This window comes from Macaca fascicularis, chromosome 4 (genome assembly GCF_037993035.2).
Source record: "Macaca fascicularis isolate 582-1 chromosome 4, T2T-MFA8v1.1".
In the NCBI taxonomy this organism is placed as follows: Eukaryota; Metazoa; Chordata; class Mammalia; order Primates; family Cercopithecidae; genus Macaca; species Macaca fascicularis.
In genome coordinates this window covers 87,254,119-87,277,260 of record NC_088378.1, presented here as the reverse complement: position 1 = coordinate 87,277,260, position 23,142 = coordinate 87,254,119, and the positions used below count along the sequence as shown (strand labels likewise).

The 23,142-nt window shown below is 36.3% G+C and overlaps 1 protein-coding gene across 1 annotated transcript; it reads left to right on the top strand.

Moving 5' to 3' along the window:
- Positions 1-411: 411 nt before the first annotated feature.
- Positions 412-19,672, top strand: SPACA1 (sperm acrosome associated 1). Its single transcript, XM_005552392.4, has 7 exons — positions 412-766; positions 6,573-6,629; positions 10,173-10,274; positions 11,296-11,402; positions 12,047-12,182; positions 16,827-16,947; positions 18,853-19,672. The coding sequence occupies exons 1-7, from the start codon at positions 559-561 to the stop codon at positions 19,004-19,006; spliced, it is 885 nt and encodes a 294-aa protein (XP_005552449.2). The 5' UTR covers positions 412-558; the 3' UTR covers positions 19,007-19,672.
- The last annotated feature ends 3,470 nt before the right edge of the window (positions 19,673-23,142 follow it).

Sequence of the window (23,142 nt, the reverse complement as noted above, 5' to 3'; positions counted from 1 at the left end):
GAGTATCAGATGATTTCTAAATTTCTTCTTACTCAAAGTCTATTATTCTGATCCCAAAGAAGAAATCGAGTCCTTCTCAATACATCCTAAATTGGACATTCTGGATACGAAATTTTGAAACCAAATCACACGAAGAGTATGTGAGGGCTAAGAAGTCTAGTTTGGGGAAGGGTAAACATTATGTACGAAAATGAAATGTCTTAGAAGAAAGCAGGCAGGGTGAGCCAGGAGGCTGAAGGGTCGCTCCATCAACTGCGGCGGAAGGAGCAACTGACAGCAACCCCTACCGCACCCGGAAGGCTCAGGGAGGTGGCCTGGGCAGGGAACTTCCGGTTGCGGGTAAGGGAGGCGTCCTCTTCTAGGGACTTGTCGCACGTGGCTCCTCGTCGCGTCCTGGCTTGCGCGCCACGCAGCCCAGCTCCGCGCGTGTTCCAGGCGCTCAGCCCCGGAGCAGCGCCCAGGCAACCATTGAGGCGTCACGGTTCGTCACAGGAGATTCAGAGCCGGGCGGCTGCGGGCGGGGCGTCGCACCTCTCTTCAACGCACCTGTCCTCAACCATGAGCCCCAGGGGCACGGGCTGCTCCGCCGGGCTGCTGCTGACGGTCGGCTGGCTGCTCCTGGCGGTCCTCCCGTCTGCGCGCGGGACCAACGTCACCGCCGCCGTGCAGGATGCCGGCCTGGCCCACGAAGGCGAGGGCGAGGAGGAGACCGAAAACAACGACAGCGAGACCGCGGAGAACTACGCCCCGACTGAAACCGAGGATGGTGAGGGTGGGAACTCCCTTGGGGGCATGCGGTGGCCCCTGTTGATGGAGCAAAGGCGAACCATGAGAATTATCCGTGTTAACGTCTAGAGAGCTCTCTCGCATACCTCAGCCCCGAGTTTGTCCGTTTCTTGCATCTTGTGGCCTTGAAGAAGAATGTGCTCATTCTCCCAGGCCACAGCAAGATACACAGATAAGCACGTATATAGAAATTACTATAGAAAACTTCTAAATATTGCTTTGGACAAGGAAAAAGATTTTTTTTTTAAGGGTTGGAGGTAGCCTTCCACCAAGAGGAATCATTTTGACTCTTCTTGCATTCATTTTCCCTTCTCATAGTAGATTCTTTTTTTTCAAGTTCCAAGTTGCTTGATTTCCACATTTGCACTTGAGGTTGCAGTGGAATTCAGAATCCCCCTTTACGACGACACATCTAGATAGACCAGTATGCCGACAAAACTGCCCAGAAGCCCCATGGCAGCTTCCTGCAGCTCCTAGCCTTGAGGACCTCTGCATTGTGGTGTTTCATTGGTATGTGCAGCCTTGGACAAAGGAATGGAGCAGTAGAAAACACCTGTCAAGGGATCCAGCTAGTGGCTTTGTTAGATGCTGCATGTTAACCAAGGAACAATGAGCCCCTGCTTGGTTCATACATTTGCTTTTTTCTGCTGGCTCATTAAGCAATGAAACTTTACAGGCTGTTGTACATGTCATATTGATTAGTAACTCACATTCTAGCAGGTGGAAGGTCAGCAGCAGGTTTGCTATCTTCTCAAGAAGGATTATCCCTTTCCCTTCTAAATGACCCAGCTGCGATTCTTTTAATATCGTTTGCATTCTCACGTGTCTTCAGTCTATACATATCGAGTGACTGCTGTGTCTACCAGCCTTTCTTTTATTTCCTGATAGTGACCCTCAGCACCAACAAAAAGAAATGGATTGTCTGAGGTTAACAGTGGGATCGAGGTTTGCACGGCCTTGTAACATTACACTACAGAGAGCTTAAAAAGATCCTTGACTTCAGAAATGTGAAAAAGAAAGACTAGGAAAGAAGAGAACATGTTCTAAAGCATAGTAGCTATTGCTTCATTCTCTTCTTTAAAGTAATTGAATTAACAATTTTAATATTAAACTGGCCAAGAGATACTTCTAGCTATAAAATGCTAAACATTATTTAGGCTAAACTCAGACAATAAAGTTATAATGTCTTACATTCAAATTAAAATGTAGGTTAGTTACTCTCTCAGAGTCTCAGTTTCCTCATCTGTGGACTTTAAGGAATCCATGTACTTTCTGGGATTTTAACACATACAGTTTCATGCATAAGTGCTTTTTCTTGGGGAGAGCGAGAATCCAAAACTTTAAACAATCTGAGGTGTTAGAGGTCTGAAAATTTCCAGAACTGTTATTGAAATTTGCATTGTCCCCTTAACCCTCAGTGGATCAGTAGAAACAGTTATCCCCTTTTACAGTCCAGTGGACCTTTAATTTTTTTAGTCATTTAAAAATAATTTACAAATATGGATAGAGGGATAGTGAAAACAACTTTGTTAGAACTTTCAAGAAGAATTTAAACATGGAAAAATTCAAATTTTTATTCCATATATCCTAGTTTTGAAGGTGTATGTACCCTAACTGGGCAAAGTACTTTGAATGCAACTAAGTGCTCAGTTGTTAAGCATGAACCTAGAATGCATTCATTGTGTTAATATTGATTACAGATTTTGAGTGCATCTTTAATAAATTTGAGCTTGTCATTAATCTTGGTTCTTTTTGCACTTGTCAAAAAACCAACACTTTTGAAAACTACAAAGGCATATATTTTGTTGAAGAGAAAGCCATCTTTTCTTCATAATTGGAAAATATTTTCATCTTTAGATTTATAAACACCAATTAGAATGATTGGTCCAATGAATTTTACTCATTTCTACATAATCTTTTCTTTCAGTCACCTTTATATACATATCTTTCATCACAATATATTCATTTACAAACCTTGACGAATAAATGTTGGTGCATAAATGTTTTAAAAAAGGAGTGAATACTGTCCACATCCTTTTAGCAAAACAGTATGGTACAAGTTATTGTCACAGTATATTTCCAGATCAAATCTTTCCTGTTGAAAGGCTAACTACATGATAATACCATATATTCTTTTCATCCCCAGAAAGATACTATTTACTCATCAATTCTTAAGTTAGAAAAAATTCATCTAGTATATCCATCCAAGATGTCATCATCTCTCATTGAGATTTTGCTTATACAATCAATTTCATCATCATCATTAGCATCTAAAATGCTGTTATCTGTCTCTTTTCATCTTCTGATTCGTTCAATAATTGTGAAATGTTTTTCTCTGTCAGTTTTCTTCTCTTTGCCATTATGGGCAAAAGATGAAAAATTGTGAAATCTCAACTATGTTCAATAAAAGCCAGAAATAGACTACAAGGAGTATACCTCTAGACTTCTTTTATATCTTCTTGAAAGATGATGCAATATCTTGGGTAAAACAATATGAAAACACAGGATGTTGTAAAATAGCCTGTGTTAGTGTAATTATTTCACAATTACATTATTTTTCTAGGCAATTCCAATCATTCTTTCATTTTTAAATTTTAGTCATTTAAAAATGTAGTTGAAAATAAAGAGTAATACAATCATTATGGGTGATGAAATATCACAATGTTTCAAGATAAAGAAAAATCATTAAGATACTAGATTTATGGCCAGGCACGGTAGCTCACACCTGTAATCCCAGCACTTTGGGAGGCCGAGGCGGGCGGATCACAAGGTCAGGAGATGGAGACCATCCTGGCTAACACAGTGAAACCCCATCTCTACCAAAAATACAAAAAATTAGCCAGGCGTAGTGGTGGGTGCCTGTAGTTCCAGCCACTCGGGAGACTGAAGCAGGAGAACGGCGTGAACCCAGAAGGTGGAGCTTTCAGTGAGCTGAGATCACGCCACTGCATTCCAGCCTGGGCAACAAAGCGAGACTCCGTCTCAAAAAAAAAAAAAAGAAAAAAGACATGAGATTTATATCCTTATACTTTTGTTTTACCTTGTATACCCTTTAATATACCTTTTAAATATATCTTTTATGCAGGTATACCTTTAGATTTATAAACAGGATCCAATAGACCTACATAATAATTGCAAAATAGAAAGTTGTAGTCTATACAATGGGTTTTATCCTATACACATATGTTCTTTTTGTCTTTGGAATACTTCTAAGGAAGAATAGAAGTCATGAAATATCAACCTTATAAATCAACTGTCAGAAACTGAAAAACTAAAATTGCATCCTGATGATAGATACCAAAAGTTACCGTGTGCTGTCCTGAACTGAAGAGAACATTTCAGAATCTGGCCACAACTGAAAGAGCAAGATCATTATCCTCATCACTGTGAATGCCAGGCTTTTGTTAGTGTAGCCTAAGACCCAGTAGATTTTTAGGGAAGCTTCTGCACATCTTTGACTCCTATTGAATTCACTGTTGAACTCTCCATTCGTTTTTAACTGTCCTATCAAATTAAGACAACCCATAAAATAGTTTTGGACAGCTGACTTTTCAGCTGTATGTGAAGGACTTTTTATTCCTACAAGGTTTCATTTTGTTAGATTTGCCCATTATTTCACCCTGTCATTTTTTAGATACGGATATATCATCAAATATATTTGCTATCCTTTCTAGCTTTGGAGAATTCTGGATTTAGTCAGCATGATAACAGCATCTTTTTCCAGGTCATTAATAAAAATGTTGAACAGGACAGAGCCCTGTGACACATCACTCCTACCATGTTGATACCAACTGGTTAATTAACCACTGTGATCTTAGAGTTTAAACAGTTTCATATAAAACTACTGACATTCAGACCGTTTATTTTCTTACCACTCATAGGTTTATAACAAGAAATTTTGACAAATGCTACACTGAAGTCCAATTACATACAATTCCACTGACCCACCATTGTAGGATTCCCATTTTTTAAAAAGGTTACTGAGTAACCTAATGGACACTCAATACATCATAGAATATTAAAGCTGAAAGGGACTTTAGAGACTTTCTTATTTAGTCTCATTTGTTTTTCTTTAAGGAAACAAGTTGGAAGAAATTAAACAGCTTCCCCAAAGTAGAATAATACATAGTAATTGACTAATGGTTTTTGAAAAAGGCTTATATTTACAAATAGTGCAGCACTCATTCTCTTAGCCGTGTTTTCTATGTTCAGGATTTGGCTTTTAATTTGTATCACATAATGTGCCAGTAGAAGGTATCTAAGCATTCCACAATTCAAAATGATCATCATGATAGTCTAAATCATTTATTTTTGTTAAAGAAATGACTTAACAAAGTCAATATTGATTTACTTATGTACACTGGGTGCTTACTGAGTATTCAAGATACTATATTGGGGCCGGGCACGGTGGCTCATGCCTGTAATCTCAGCACTTTGGGAGGCTGAGGCTGGTGGATCACTTGAGGTCAGGAGTTTGAGACCAGCCTGGCCAACATGGTGAAACTCTGTCTCTACTAAAAATACAAAAATTAGCTCGGTGTGATGGCACGTGCCTGTAGTCCCAGCTACTCAGGAGGCTGAAGCATAAGAATCACTTGTGCCTAGGAGGTGGAGGTTGCAGTGAGCCCTGCACTCCAGCCTGGGCAACAGAGTAAGATTCTCTCAGAAAAACAAAAGCAAAAAACTATATTTGGTGCTCGTAAGTACAGAATAGTAGTGTTTATGAAGCTATTGAGATTTTACAGTTATCAAAATAGGAAAAAAAACCCCAGCATTATATTAAATTAGTAAGTACAAAATGGGTTTAAATTGGGTAATTATATCTTAAGTATGTTTGTAGTACTAAACAATTTATAGAATGCTTTCACACACATTATCCTTATTTAATTCTTACAACAATCAAATGAGATGGATTTTCCTTTCCAAATTTTGCAGAAGGGTTAACTAAGCCTGACAGCATTTAATTAATTTGCTCAAACGCAAACAGCTAATTAGTGATAGAAGCAGCTCTTTGGACTCCAGTTCGATGTGTTTTCCATGTGATTTGTTGTCCTAGGGTACAATGCCTTTTAAAAGTCATCTTCTAACATCTCATTTGATATTTTTTCTATTGAGATTTTAGTCCTAATTTGAGCTGAAGAATGGCTTGTATACTATAGCTAGTGGAATTTTATGTCAAACTTCAGAATGATGAGAAAAAGAGAAACATGATTTAGAACCAACAACATTTAATTTTTTAAATAGTAATACACTCCTATACTAACCTGGTAAAGTGTTGAAATAAATTCTTAGAAATATTTAAATTTACCATCTTAACCTGGGAAATGAGTAGAACTAATCTATAAAACTTTTATCATTTTAATAAACACTGGTTAATGACTTCTCTTTGAATAGAAATTATACACTCAATTTTGGAAAATAGAGAATGAAAAAAATTGGTTTTTACAACTGACAGGCCTTTGTGTGTTTTTCTGAGACCCTCTATCAAATTTTAACTTACTGTATATCAACTGATGAAAAACATTTTTAAGGTATATACAAAGTTTAAATATAAACCTTTCTATTAGGTTATTTCCTAATTTAATGGACTTCTTTAGAGGTTTGAGACTCTTTTGAATTAGACAATAACAGTACTCAGAATGGCATTGTTTTCTGATTTAAATGGAAAACTTAAAAAATGTCTGCTGCCTATATGATACGCATGTCTTTCATCTCCAAGTAAGAGGTGTTTCACTTAGAAAAGTTTTCATATAATTAAATAATGTATCTTTACCCTTTATGTTTAGTTTCAAATGCGAATGTAGTCAAAGAAGTAGAATTCGGAATGTGCACCGTTACATGTGGTAAGTAGCTTGGAGCAGATGAATAAACCATGTTGTAATTTGCGGGGGAGGAAAGGTAAAAGCAGATAGTGTGCAACTTTTTATTTGTAGCTTGTGTACTTTCATGCATCTCTCATGGATTTTTATTTCTAATTACTATAATGTATACACAAAACTCAGGGTGACTGCTTTGCACTGTAAGATATTTTCAGTTTGTAATCTCTAAATCTTATTTTAAGCCAGCTCCCTAATTTTTTTTTTTTTTGGCACATAAACTGCCTTCACCAAAGTAAAATTTCCTCTATCTCACAGATGTTCAGAAGATGAAAGATTTTCCAATGCATCTCACAGATGTCTTCCCGCATATTGTGTTGGCAAATTTATCAAGAATTTGCTTATTTGTAATAGTCCATTCTAAATTCTACATTTCTCCAATTTGCTTGTCATGTTTTGGAGAAAAGATGTATTGGCTTTGTGGGGAGGATAATATTCAAAGAATATGACTTAGTCTGATCATTCCATGGATAGAAATTGGACATAAAATTTCTCTAACAAGTTTACAATGAAGTTGATGCCGCTAGTTAGAGGACTATCCTTTGAGAAACAATACTGTAGACCAGGGTGCTAAGAAGACCATAGATAATTCACAATGAAATTAAGTTTCTTCTAAATAGAATCTGCCTTGGAAAGAAAACAGTGATGAGAGGGAAAAGGGGACAATTATCAGAGGATAAGAAGACAAAATCCATGCAGATCTAGATCAGAATGAATTTCGCAGGAGTGGGGGTGTCAAAAATTACACCTGTATTGTTTTTATTTGGAGAAGCTTTTTAACATTGTGGTACAATATACCTAACATAAAAGTTACCATTTTAGCCATTTTTAAATGTACAAGTCCGTGGACTTAAGCATATTCACATTCTTGTGCAACTGTCACAACCGCCCATCTCGAGAACTTTTTTATTATGTCAATCTGAAATGCCCATTAAACACTAACTTCTCATTTTCCCCTCCTCCCAGCTCCTGGCAACCACTATTCTCTCTATCTCTTAAAATTGTTTTAGCTGTTTTTTTTTTGTTTAACCTTAATTTCTTAGTAAGTCAGTCATAAAATGAGAGAAATCCATGTAGTAAGCCTGCAATTACTTATTTGTGGTTTACATCTTTGTTTAGCTGCTAACTTCAGAAATTTTCACAGGTAGAGAATTATTTTTATGACAGTTCAAGTAATTGTCATTGTTTTCTATTATTTAAAGACAAGTTTAGAAATTGTATTCACTCAAATGATTATTTTTTAAAAATTATTTGCCTGCTATGTGCTAGGCATCATTATAGGTGCTAGGGATATGAGCAGACAGAGCAGACAAAACTCTCTACCCTCAAGCAACGTATAGTTTACATAATATGTAAAACATATAATGTGGCAGGTGGTAATAAGTTATAAGGAAAAAATAAACTAGAAAAAGCAATATTTCATGCCTAAAATGTTAAAAGCCTTTCAATTTAGAACTAGAAGAGAAAAATGCCTTGATGAAAATTCTGTTTAACTTCTGAAACAATATTTTAGCAGTCAAAAAGTTTTCTTTTATATCCAGGCAGATTTTTAGGTGTTACTTGGTATTGCAGAAAATCCCACACCTACATGCATCTCAGTGAACTGTATTTAGCTAAATAAATAAATTCATAAAATACCTGCTTTATGTCGGGCATGGTGACTCACTCCTATAATCCCAGCACTTTGGGAGGCCGAGGCAGGTAGATCATGAGGTCCAGAAATCGAGGCCATCCTGGCCAAGATGGTGAAACCCCATCTCTACTAAAAATACAGAAAAATTAGCTGGGCACGGTGGCGTGTACCTGTAGTCCCAGCTACTTGGGAGGCTGAGGCGGGAAAAGTGCTTGAAGCTGGGAGGCGGAGGTTGCAGTGAATTGAGATCGCACCACGGCACTCCAACCTGGTGACAAAGTGAGACTCTATCTCAAAAACAAAACAAAACAAACAACAACAACAACAAAAAACCTGCTTTAAAAATATTTATGCACTTCGGAATTAAGGCTGTGCTTCTAAAGACTCTTTCGGGCTGGTCATGGTGGCTCACGCCTGTAATCCCAGCACTTTGGGAGGCTGAGGCTGGCAGATCACCAGGTCAGGAGTTCGAGACCTGTTTGACCAACATGGTGAAACCCTGTCTCTACTAAAAATACAAAAATTAGCTGGGCAGGGTGGCATGCCCCTGTAATCCCAGCTATTCAGGAGGCTGAGGCAGGAGAATTGCTTGAACCCGGGAGGCAGAGGTTGCGGTGAGCTGAGATCATGCCACTGCACTCTAGCCTCTGCGACAGAGCAAGACTGCATCTCAAAAAAAAAAAAAAAAAGTCTTTCATAAACTCAAGTGGAGCCTTACTTCAGCCATTCTTAGCCATCATTTCTCTTAACCAAAGACCTTCTTCCTTCCATCCTTCCATTTTCTTATTTCATATGTAGCCTTCTCCCTTACTATTCAAAATGAGATCCACAGACTGCAGCAGTATCACCTGGGAGCTTGTTAGAAATGCAGAATCTCAAACCCATTCAAGAACAGCTAACTCAAAATTTGCATTTTAGTAACATCTCCAGTAAGATAACATCTTAGAGGGGCTGGAAGAGGAAATCTAGTAGTTAAGGAAATAAAAATGGACTCTTTCTTAACCTGTCTTAACATGGCACATTTTTCAACATGTAGCTAATCCTGCATTTTGTTATTTCTCTCAATTGTGGTGATGTGAGGCAAACTCTGGAATTCTGAGATCAGTTAGGAAAGTTAATTTCTTGTTACAAAAAGTGTGACGATCTAAAGAGAGCATCCTGTTGGAAATGGAGATTTGGTCAGTGATAGGTTGTCCTCTCTATATTTAATACAGACATTTTATGAATCTAAATATTTAAAGGCATCGTTTATGCTAAAATGTGATTTTTTATCTTCCTCCAGAGCTTCCCCCATGCTTCCCCAGAAAGTTCCTGGGTCAAATAAATTTGGGAAAAAAATACCACTGTATTCCATCAAATCCACGACTTTATGGACTGTAAGAAGTACATTTTATGTACTCTAAAAAGGAAAAATACTGCCAATTAATTTATGACATGTTATCAATTGTAAATGTATTCTGATTTTACAGATGTTAAAATGTAAAAATGTAAAAATTTTACATCTTAGATCCATGCAGATGTACACAATAGCATGTTAATTTACTAGCATATTAAAAGTTCCCTCAAAATTCTGTAGTAAAGTGATCCCTTTAATTTCATTTAATGTACTATTTTCAAATGTGCATGATTATGGAATCCTTTTTCTTATGGTACCCAGAGGAACTAGTGTTTCACATAATTCACTCCAGAAAATGCTGTTTTAGGAAATAACTCAAAATGCAGAGCCAGAAAAATTTTAAGTGTTATCATTCTGAATTTAGGAGCTTAATTTCCGAAATTAGAAGAAAAGTCTCAAGAAAAGACCTAGGTGGGAAAGTGAAGACACTATGGAATCAGTTTTTTTCTTAACATTTGCCCTTTTTTATCTTAAACCAAAGGTATTGGTGTTAGAGAAGTTATATTAACAAATGGATGCCCTACTGGTGAATCCAAGTGTGTCGTACGGGTAGAAGAGTGCCGTGGACCAACAGATTGTGGCTGTGAGTTGAATTATGTATTGGAGGGAGACTGTGGGCAAGAGTTTACTCTGGGGAAATGTTTTTCACCTCAGGTTGCCACTGAGTAGAAGGAGGCAACCAGTTGACATACTGAAAGGAAATCATAACATTTTAAATTCCACTTCTTTAAACAGTTATAGTTCTGAGCAACTTTCTGATTTTGCTTCACCTTTTTTCAGAGACATATAAAAGTTAACATATATTCTCTATAATACACTGGAGGCTTACTGTATATAGGATCTATAGTTGAGGCTATCCTGTGGCGAAATGCTTTTGATGCTTTGATCATGGCATTTTGTCAGTAGATTTGTAAACTTTAAATTGGGAACATTGACAGCTGTTCCATATATCACATTATGCTGTTATGAAATTTCAGTATCTCTGATGGGAGTCCCTAACAAGTACATTGGAATCCACTAATAGATCTCATAGTTTAGTCTAACAGATGACTAGGTCAATTACAACTTATTCTGCATAAGGAGCAGAGAGCCATGGTGTCTCCTCACTTGCTTCTTTTGGTGACTATCTTTGCACCTATCAGTCTTCTGTTCCTCTACACTCAAACTCCCAATTATAAGTTTGATAACTTCCAGCATATAGTTGATTTTTAAAACTGGAGGTGGCTTTTTAAAGTAGTATTGTGACACCTGTAATCTTAGCACTTTGGGAGGCTGAGGCAGGAGGATCACTTGAGCTCAGGAGTTTGAGACCAGGTTGGGCAACATGATGAAACCCCATCTCTACAGATTTTTTTGTTTTAAATTAGCCAGGCATAGTGGCATGTGCATGTATTCCCAGCCACTTGAGAGGCTGAGGTGGGAAGATGGCTTGGGCCCAGGAGGCAGAGGTTGCAGTGAGCCAAGATCATGCCACTGCACTCCAGCCTGGGAGACAGAACCAGATCCTGTCTTAGGAAAAAAAAAAAAAAAAAAAAAAAAGGTAGTGTCATGTATAAAGCAATTAATAATGCCCAATCGTATTTATGTGTTTAATTTTTTTTCAGGGGGTAAACCAATTTCAGAAAGTCTTGAAAGTGTTAGACTGGCATGTATTCACACATCTCCTATAAATCGTTTCAAATATATATGGAAACTTCTAAGGCCAGACCAAGTGAGTAATGAATGGATATAACCTGGTGCTTTCTAGTGAGTGATAAAATTTGTTTCTCAGTTCTGATGGTTTTCAGAAAACTTTCTTTTTAAAAGCAGTTTTCCAAAATGAAGTTAAGAATTATACAACTTTATTATTTTGGAATTTAAAAATTTTCATTATTCAGTAGGACTAAACTTTACATACGTCCAAGGGCCAGCTATAATCAGAACTTTAAAACGTCGATTTTATACAAAGTATTCCATTTCGGAAGCAAGGTTTTCATTGGCTTATATAGGAGTTGTGTAATAATAACAGTGGCTAACATTAATTAAAGGTTTATTAAGTGCCAGACATGACACTGAGTGCTAGAGCCTTTTTTAATCCATGTAACAATTCTGTGAGGTAATCACTATCATTATATCAATTTTTACAAGTGAGTAACTGAGGTGCAGTGAGTAACTTGTCCACAGTCACACAGGCATGAAGTGGTAGGGTTGGGATTTGAAGTCTGGATTGTGTGACTGAAAATCCATGTAGAGCATTAATTACTTAACTAGGCTAAGGGAGACAGTAACCCTCCTTTCCTTAAGGGAAATAAATTGTTTCCTGGTAAGTGTACATGAAGAATGTTGATACTTTGTTATTTTTTTCTTTTTAAATAGCAATCCATTGTACTTGTAAATGATTCAGCAATCCTAGAAGTACGCAGGGAAAATTACCCCTTGGCTTTCCAGTGTGACACATTGGATAATAATGAAATAGTAGCAACTATTAAATTCACAATCTATACGAGCAGTGGTAAGTGTCCAGCAATGTCTTGGTTTGCTTATATGCCAAACTTTAAAGAGCATTAAAATCACTTGGAGGCTTGTTAAAACACCAATCTCTAGCCCTACCCCCAGAGTTTCTGATTCAGTAGATCTGGGATGGGACTGGAACAAGAATTTCCATTTCTAACAAGTTTCCCTGTTGCTGCTGGTCCCAGAGACCACACTTTGAGAACCACTGGTTTACATCATTTAGACTTTTCTACAAGATACTAATTAATTTCTTTTTCACAAAGTAGTCACAGTTGCCTCACTTTGGGAAACTGGTGTATTTCTTTCTTTTTTTTTTTTTTTGAGACGGAGTCTTGCTCAGTCGCCCAGGCTGGAGAGCGGTGGCCTGGCGCGATCTCGAGTCACTGCAAGCTCCGCCTCCCGGGTTCACGCCATTCTCCTGCCTCAGCCTACCGAGTAGCTGGGACTACAGGCGCCCGCCACCTGGTGTATTTCTTAAGTATCTTCAGAGAACAGTCCTCTAACTTGAATTATATTCTTGCTTTTACTTTCATTAGAAAAGTGAAAATGGATAAATGGAATTCTCATGGATGCTTATGAAAATTTTCATTCAGTAAAATAAATAAAATTAAGAAATACAATGTCAAAGTATGTCTCTTTAAAAATTATATATTTGAAGCAAATGTTTTTTGATGAAGCACTAATACAGTTCTCAAAAAAATGTATCACAAAATGCAAATATTGTCCTGAATGTCATTTTACATATTAGAAACCATATTTTCCTTGTGAGTTAGATCCATTTGCATATATTCAATTTAATCTGTGATGTCTTACATATCCAGGTAATTATTTCCTTTTGCTCAGCTGCTCTTAACTGTTTTTACTGTTGTTATCAACTTTGTTGTTAGGGATGTGGGGACTTGGTCACAAGTTCTTTTGAGAATCCTATCAAGACTCAGGATCCTTTTTCCAAAAATGTCCACACACAAATATGCCAAAAGTTACATGTAATTTTAAAGGAGTTTTTGGACTTCTTGAAGCTATTTCTGAACACAAAGTAAAGAGCTTCTGCTGTAGTTTAAAGATACTGCACAACATAACCATTTTATTGAAATGAAAACAGGTTAAAGTGTTTTAGAGTGATTTTAAAAAATAAACTACTATTTAAACCTTCTTTGATACGCTGTTTAATGAGTTTAGAAACATCTTCATGGTGAAAGCTAATAATCTTATCCCTCTACTGGGATAACAGGTGTCATTAAAAGGATAATTTTCAATAAAGCTCTAAAAAAGGCAAGAGAATAAAAACATCATTAAACTAAAAAATATCTCAACTGGCCCTCGTTCATGATGTTAAAGGTGTGTGGAGCCATTCTCAGTCTTTGTCCCTACTACCTTGTCCCTGTTAGGACAATTCAGTGTGGTTAGCTCCTCTCATACGTAGAAGGGAGCATGCATTTGGTAATGTATATGTTAAAGACTGGAACACAGACCCTAAAATGTCAGGCCTTTATTGAGACAAAGTTAACTTCTCTCTCTTACATCAGTCCAGGAATGGTGGGATAACTCTGCCATCTCTGTACGTGCACTGATTGAATGACAAAATGTTTTTAGAACACTCCAGTATCTATTAATTTCTTTAGACATGACAATTGGGTACACCACTGCAACAGACCCCTCTGACTGATTAGAAATCAAACAAATGTTTTGGCTAGAAATGTCTACACAATATGGTACTAGCATGAAACAAATATGTAATAGAGATATTTTTAGAGTAAATATGGTTTCCCTAGTGAAAAATTCTCATCCATTCACTTAAATATCAGATTTTTCACTCCCACAATAGTTGTCTTTCATAATTAGGCATTGTTAAAAAAGATACTTTGAAGTACTCAGAGTGTGACTATATTTGGAAATAGGATTTTTTGCAGATGTAATTAGTTAAGATGAGGTTATACTAGAGCGGAGTGGGCCTTTAATCCAATATAACTGGTTCCCTCATAAGAAGAGGACTATTTGGGCATGTTTGTGTGCACACAGACACACAAACACAGACGGAGCGTGGGGTGGGGAAGACCAGGTGAAGACACAGAGAGACACAGGGAGAAGACAGCCATGTGAAAATGGAGACAAAAATTGGAGTTATGCTACCAGAATCCAAGGAATGTCTACCAGAAGCTGAGAAGCTATAAGAGGCAAGGAAGGATCCTCCCCCAAGAACCCTCAGTGGGAGCGTGGCTCTGCCAACACATTGTTTTCAGACTTCTAGCCTCCAAAACTGTGAGACAATACATTTCTGTTGTTTTTAAGTCACTCAGTTTGTGGTACTTTGTTATGGTGGTCCTAGGAAACTATTATGTACATAAGCTTAGTTTATCTAAAAGGTGAGAGCATCAAATTTAGCCTATTTTTCATTAAACATTTCAATAGGAAATTGAGCCTATTTTTTCATTACCTGTAAAAATAGTCTCGGTGACCCTTGCAAGACTACTGTTGTAATAAATAAAATCTTCATGCCCCTCTCTCTCCACCCTCTCTCAGCTAACATTGCAGAGTAATGGATAAATGAATTTTGCATTTCTCCTTGTCAGGTTTCAGTTATAAAAGGTGTCTTTTATTTAAGTTTCCAAAATGCCACCACTTGTGTAAATCTAAAGTTATTCTGAAATAAAAAGATTTTTAAAAATCCAACAATGTTGAAACATAAATATAGATGTACTTTCTCTAGCATACTTGGAACTATTTAGCAAGATCCCTAACTTGAGTTTATAGCTGTGGAATTACTAGGCAAAATGGAAAGTTATACTCCATGATGTCTAACAGATAGGGAAGCAAATCCAGAAAAATAAGCAGTTGAGATTGCTCATATAGAAGACTACTTCTGACAGAGTGGTACTTACCAAAATCAAAATATTTAAATAGTCAAAATATACCTTGTATAAATTAAACCTCCCTGGACCTTGGTTTACTCATCTGTATAATGCAATGGTTGGATCAGATGATCTCTGTGGTTCTTTCTTCCATGAATCTTTTATGATTCCAGAATTTGGGGACATAAAAGAGCTACAATAAAGACATATAATTCACAAAGGAAGTAATATTCTATGTTAATTGGCTTTTTACCAGTTTACAATGTAGTAATACTATAATACATATGGTAGACTGGTTTTGTCTCTTTAATAACCTTATTTGCTGAAAGAGCAGAGAGATATGGGAGAGAATGCTTGATGTAAGAGTGGTGCATGAGGTGGGTACAGTGGTGTGTGCCTATACTAGCTACTTGGGAGGCTGAGGTGGGAGGATCACTTGAGCCCAGGAGTTCAAGGCCAACCTGGGCAATATAGCAAGACCCCATTTCCTAAAAAGAGAGGGGTCGGGGTGTGTGGATATGTGTATGGAAAACGATGAGCTTCAGTTCCTTTCTTATAGCAAATATAAAAATTGGAGAGGTATCATAGTCTTAAGTGTAAAAGCTAAACCCATAAAGTTTTAGGGAAGAAATATAGGAGAATATTTGCATGATTCAGGAGTAAGCAAAGGTTTCTTAGACATAATTCAGAAAACAATCACCATAAAAAGAAACATGGAATAAATCAGACCGCATCAAAATTAAAAACTTCAGCTCATTAACAGAAATCATTAGGATAATGAATAGGCAAGCCAAAATCTGGTAGAAAACATTTATAAAACATGTACAGTCAGTACAGTCAGTTTGAGAAAGTTCTCATGGTTTCTTAGAAAGCTAAACACACATCTGTCTACCCTACGACCCAGCAATTTCTATTATTAGATATTTAGCCAAAAATTAAGATATATATTCACAAAATGACTTGTATAAGAATGTTCATGGCAGCTTTATTTATAATATCTCACAACTGGAACAGCCTAGGTATCCATCAGTAGGAGGACGAGTAAACAAATTGTGGAGTATACCTAGTAATGAAAAAAAGATAGTTGCATATAACAGTATGGGTGAATTTCTAAAACATTATTCTGAGTAAACAAATCTTTACACAAGAGATTACCTAGTGTGTGTTTCCATTTATATGTAGTTCTAGAATAGTCAGAGCTAATCTATGGTGAAAAAGAAAATCAGGATACTTGTTGCCTCTGAAGGATGAAGAAGGAATTAATTAGGAAGAGGCTCAAGGGAGCTTTCTGGGGTATAGTAATATTCTATATCTTGACTAGCATTTAGTTACTTATATGAGTTTGCCTTTGTGAAAACTAAGCAAATGTACATCTAAGATCTTTGTGCAATTCTTTGTGTGAAAATTTTATTTCAAAGAAAAAACTAATATTAAAATCCAGTTAATGATGTGCTTGCTGAAAAATTTTGGGGGAAGTATACTGACATTTGTAAATTATATTGAAATGCATAAAAAATAAGATGGATTAATGAGTTGATAGACGAATGGATAGATGAATTTTAAAATATTAATGGTAGTATTTAGATGGTGGTAATACAGGCTGTTCATTGTCAAATTCTTTTAACCTTTTTGCATGTTTGAAAAGGAGATTTCAAACATGCAGAGCAAGATGATTAATAATTTTCTCTGCACTAAGTATTTCTTTATGTTTCTAGAGTTGTTTTTCAAATATCAACTTTTAAATTTCCTTTTCCTCAGTAGTCATACTCATTAGGTTTGTGTGTTTTCTCTAGAATTGCAAATGAGAAGATCAGGCCTACCGGTCACTGATGCAGCCCTAATTTTTGTGCTGACCGTAGGAGTCATTATCTGTGTATTTATAATCTTCTTATTGATCTTCATAATCGTAAATTGGTAGGTGAATGGTGGAATGCATCATCACCCTTGATTGACATCCTCCTCTTCTTCCCTCTCCTCATCCAGTGAATTGCAAAGCCCTGTCCGTGTTGTCTCCTACATGTTGCCTTGAAACTGTCCATCTCCTTTCATTACTCCTGTGACTGCCCTAGTTCAGGCTACCCCATCTCTTTATGTAGATGCTTTTTAAAACAATCTCATGACTTGCTTCTCGAACTACGAGAGAGCTTTTAAATGCGATTTTTACAATTTTACATGGTAATTGCTTTAAAAAGTTTTATTTAATGAATATTTGTGTTGTCCAGTTTTGGTTCTCTCAACTCTAAAATCTTGGTTATTGTAACCTACTAATTCATTTGTATGACAATATTTATAATACCTACATGAGTAGTACACCCTGGTAAATCTGAGGGCTCATGTACTATCGATTTGTAGCTGATGCATCACAAACTAAAAATGAATAATGAACACAAAAGGCATTTCTTAGAGAAGAGGTAATATATATGTTTTATATGTATGTACATATATTGTATATACAATATACATATATCTATGTACATATATTCTATATGCAATATAAATATATCATATATAGGTCATATATGTGTACCAAATATGTATATAGTATATATTATTTATATATAATATATAATATACATGTGTATATAATATATGGGTTATATAATATATATGTAGATCTATGTATGTATAACATATACAACCTCATATCTAAGATGTGCCTTTTTATTATTTTTAGTTTGTGATGTATATATATTACAGATGATTGTGTATACATTACATATATATAGTATGTATGTATATGAGCCCTCAGGCTTACCAGGGTGTAATACTCATGTAACTATTATAAATATCATCATATATATTACACATGTATATTTGTACCATGTATACACATATATGTACCATATATGTATACATACATATATGTGTATTATGTATGTGTATACATATATAGATACATATATGTAATATATATGTATCACAGACTAAAAATAATGCATAAAAAACACTTATTAGCGAAGAGGTAATATATATTATATTTACCTCCATGTATATATAGTACATATATATACGTATATAATATATATACATATAGTACATACATATGACCTGTATACAGTATATATACTATATTTACATATATTATATATACTATATGTACACAGATATATACTATATATACTTATATATTACCTCTTCTTTAAGAAGTGCCTTTTTATTCATTATTCATTTTTAGATTATGATGCATCAGCTGGATGCATCATCACAATGAACCGGCTGGAAAATGATTTTGTTATGTATTGTAGGAAGTACACTGAGGACTTTAAGCGAAAACAATTGTTTTCATAAAATTTTCCAAAGGAATTATTTTTTTTAGTACGTCCCAGACCTCCCACTCCTATAAAAGTGTTTTTAAAAATCAGCCTTCCGATTTTTTTTCCTGAGTAGGTATAGTTGTGTAACCTTAGTGTAGGTGCTAAACATTTTTGAATAGTAATTTTTATCATTGTAATTTTTAAAAATTTTATTCTTTATTGAGATAAAATTTGAATATAAAATTTATCATTTTTACCATTTTAAAGTATACAGTTCAGTAGTCATAAATACATTTATATTCTTTTTCTTTCCTTTATGATATACCTGTAATATACCTGTAATGTAATGTACCTGTAATATATACACAGGTACAAATATATATATACAGGTTATATATATTTGTATATGTACAGGTTGTATATATTTGTACCATATATAATATATAATATATACATGCAGGTAATACACACATATATATATTTCTATACATAGAAAATATAGAAATCTATTCAGTTTTAGTTTTCGCTTCATATGGTGGTTTTGGTTTTTGCTTTTTTCTTCCAGGGCAGCAGTCAAGGCTTTCTGGGGGCCAAAAGCCTCTACACCTGAGGTACAATCAGAGCAGAGTTCTGGGAGATACAAAGATTCAACTTCTCTTGACCAATTACCAACAGAAATGCCTGGTGAAGATGATGCTTTAAGTGAATGGAATGAATGATGTATGAATGATATATAACAAATCAAAGGATATTACAGAATATTAGATTCATTATTATAAAAATAAAATATACATTGAAATACTTTAATAATGTTGCAATGGATTGCCACAGTGTGAAGGAAATGCAATGTGAGGATAGGACTGTTTTATCAGTGCTTTTTTCCAGTACAGTTATCAAATACTAGTTTTAATTTGCTCTCAACACTTATTTCAGGTAATAGCTTGGGGATATTTATCTAAAGGTACCCCCAACAAATCTTCTAAGTGCATTTTTGATCACTTTGATAACTTCTTAGGTGATTTGCCTGTTTTGTCCTAAATAAGAACAATGTAATATAGAAATGCTCTACACATTAGACTTCCTCTCCCCTGAAAGCACTGTGTTGAACTTGCTAAAGCAAATCACACTTTAGAATTTCTGCAGGGAATGTGACATACAAAGTTTGTAAGACATGAAGTAATAATGATAACAATAAATACTTAGTGACTACTATGTGCCAAGCATTGCTCAATCCATTTTCCATATATTAGGTGACTTAAATATGATTCTATATAGGAAATATGTAAGGAAGAACTGGAGAGGAACTTGGAGGTGCCTGAGGAAATGACATGAATTTAACACATCCTATATTTCTCAGAGAAGCAGTGAGTTGAGGACTTTTGAATAACCACTGATAAGCACCTTCATTGTTCTTGGTATACAGGTAACATCTCAGAACCAAGGTACTTATTTTTGAACATTATCACTGCCTTTTTGTTCTGTGTAATTATGTGATACTGTTATGGCCAACTATCAAACAAGGTACAAAGACATTACTTTGATTCAGTAGACTTCATCAGAAATGAATTGTCAGAGGTTATCATGGTAGCACCAAATATATACTTTTTAATGTTTATATGAATTCTATGCCAACTTTATTTCTATTATTATGGGATTAATCTGATACCATTAACTCTTTGCACACCTGTGCAGAAGACATTGTAAATGGGCATTTATGGTACACCTCCCTCTAGTAGCCAAGAAATAGGCTGTGTTGTAGAATTATTCATATTTTCTGTTACATAGCATTTGTATTTGAGAAAAGCAATGAGGAATTGGCTGGAAAATGATTTTGTTATCTATTGTAGGAAATCCACTGAGGACTTTAAGTGAAAAAAAATTGTTTTCATAAAATTTTCCAAAAGAATTATTTTTTGTTGCTCCCGGAGGTTCTGTCTGGGGAGTTTCTCAGTTGGTAGTGGCTCAGTAGCTTTGGCGGGGGTAGTGGGAGTGGTGGGGGTGGTGGGGGTGGTGCGGGTGGGGGTGTGGGGGGCGGTGGCTTGAGGCCGAGGCCTGGAGAACCTGTCCAGTAAGGAGCTATGGGAACAGGCACCCACATAACAGTCTGGCCACTTTTCTGTAGGGCTGCTGTGGTATGCTTGGGGCCCGCTCCAGTCCCTTGTCACCTCAGATTTTCCAGAACTGGAGGTGTCCCCAGTGAAGGCTATGAAACAGCAAAAATGGCAGCCTGCCCCTCTCTCTGGGAGCTTTGTCCCAAGGAGTCATGGACTTGTTGCCCACCCAAAGGCATTTGTAGGAAATGACTGGAGACCCCAGTTGGGAAGTCCTGCCCTGTGAGAAGGAATGGGATCAGGAAAAAAGCAGTCTGGTCACGTTTTGGTAGAGCAGCTGTGCTGCACTGGGGGTCCACTTCTGCCTCTGGTCATCTCAGATACTCCAAAACCCAAAGGCTGGAACAGCTAAGTCACCCTAACAGCAAAGATGGCAGCCTGCTCCTCCCCCTGGGAGCTCTGTCCCTGAGTAAATTCACATCTCTGTAGGTTGGAGAACATGGGCAGGGGTGGCTGGAGGCCCTGGTTGGGAGGTCCTGCCCAGTGAGGAGGAACAGAATCAGATACCCGCTTAAAGCAGCAGTCTGGCCACATTTTGGTAGGGCAGCTATGCTGTGCTGGAGGACCTCTTCCACTGTGGGTTGGCTTCGACTCTCCAAAGCCCGAAGGCTGGAACGGCTAAGTCACCAGAACAGCAAAGATGGCAGCCTGCCCCTCCCTCTGGGAGAGCCATCCCAGGGGCAGTTCAGATATCTGTTGGCTGAAGAGCTTGGACAGAGGTGGTTGGAGGTCTCAGTTGGGAGGTTCTGCCCAGTAAGGAGGAATGGGATCAGGCATCCACTTAAAGCAGCAGTTGGCCACATTTTGGTAGAGCAACTGTGCTGTGCTGTGCTGTGCTGGTGGATCCCTTCCACCACGGGTCAATTCAGACTCTCCAAAGCCTGAAGGCTAGAGTGGCTATGGCACCCAAACAGCAAAGACATGGCCTGCCCCTCCCCCTGGGAGCTCATTCTTAGGGAGGTACAATGCCACTAATGGTAGCTGGCTGGAATTCCAAGCCAGTGGGTCTTACCTTGGGCTTTTCTTCCTCTGAGTCTTTCTTTGATGGGAGACTTTTTATTATGGCTTTGATTTTGCTACTCATTATTAGTTTGTTGAAATTTTCTGTTTCTTCATTGTGTTTAATCTTGGTAGATTGCATGTATGAAGGAATTCATTTCTTCTAAATTTTCCAATTTGTTGATGTATTATTGTTTATAATAGTCTCTAATGATACTTTATATTTCTGAGATCTCAGTTGTTGTGTCTTCTTTTTGATTTCTGATTTTATTTATTTGGTTCTCCCCTCTTTTTGTTAGTCTAGCTGAAGGCTTGTCAATTTTGTTTACCTTTTCAAGAAACCAACTTTTTGTTTTGTTGATCTTCTGTAATTTTTTAAATCTCAATTTCATTTATTTCTGCTCTGATATTTATTATGTCTTTCCTTCTCCTAATGGGTTTAGTTTGTTCTGCTTTTTTAGTTCTTTGAGGTATATCATTAGGTTATTTGAAGTCTTTCTCCTTTATTGGTGTAGACATTTATTGCTATAAACTTCCCTCTTAGTACTGCTTTTGCTTTATCCCATAAATTATGGTATGTTATATTTCCATTTTCATTTGTTTCAAGAAATTTTTAAATTTTCTTGTTAATTTCTTCATTGACCCATTGGTTGTTCAGAAGGATGTTGTTTAATTTGCATGGGTTTGTGTATTATCTGAGTTGCCTCTTGTTATTGATTTCTAGTTTTATTCTATTGTGGTGAGAAAAGATACTTGATATGATTTCTGGATTTTAAAATTTTGTTTAGATGAGTTTTGTGGCATAAGATATGGTCTGTTCTGGAGAATGTTCATATGCTAAAGCATGTGTATTCTGCTGCAGTTGGGTAAAATGTTCTGTAAATGTCAGCTAGGCCTATTAGATCTAGTAGGTAGATTAACTCCCCTATTTTTTTGTTGATTTTCTGTCTGGATGAGCTGTCCACTGTTGAGAACAGGTTGTTAAAGTCTCCTTCTATTATTGTATTTCAGTAGATATCTCTCTTTATATCTATTAATGTTTGCATTAAATATTTGGGAGTTCCAGTGTTGGGTGCATAGATATTTATAGTTGTTACATCCTGTTTAATAGACTCCTTTATCTTTATATAGTGTCCTTTGTCTCTTTTTATAATCTTAAATTTGTAGTCTATTTTATGTGATATAAGTATAGCTACTCCTGCTCTATTTTGGTTTCCAGTTGCATGGAATATTTTTTCCACCCCTCACTTTCAGTCTGTCTTTATAGGTGAAGTGGGTTTCTTGAAGGTAGCATATAGTTGAGTCTTGTTTCTTTATCCATTCAGCCACTGTATGCCTTTTACTTGGAGAATTGAGACCATTTTACATTCTGTTTTATTATTGATAATTAAGAACTTACTAATGCGAATTTGTTGCCTGTTTTCTGGTTGTTATGAGACCTCTCTCTTCATTTTCTCCTTTCTTACTGTCTTCCTTTGTGGTTAAGTGATTTTCTCTGATAGCATGTTTTGATTAGTTGTTTTTATTTTTAGTGAATCTATTATAGATTTTTGCAGTGTAGTTACCATGAGGGTTATCAAAAACATTTTGTAGATATAACAAGTTACTTTAAAAGAGATGATGACTTATAACATATTAAAGACTAGAAACAAAGGCAAAAAAGGAACACATAAAATATTTACATTTTAACTCCATTCCCCTGACATTTGGACTTTTAATTGTCTCAATTTACATATTTTTATATT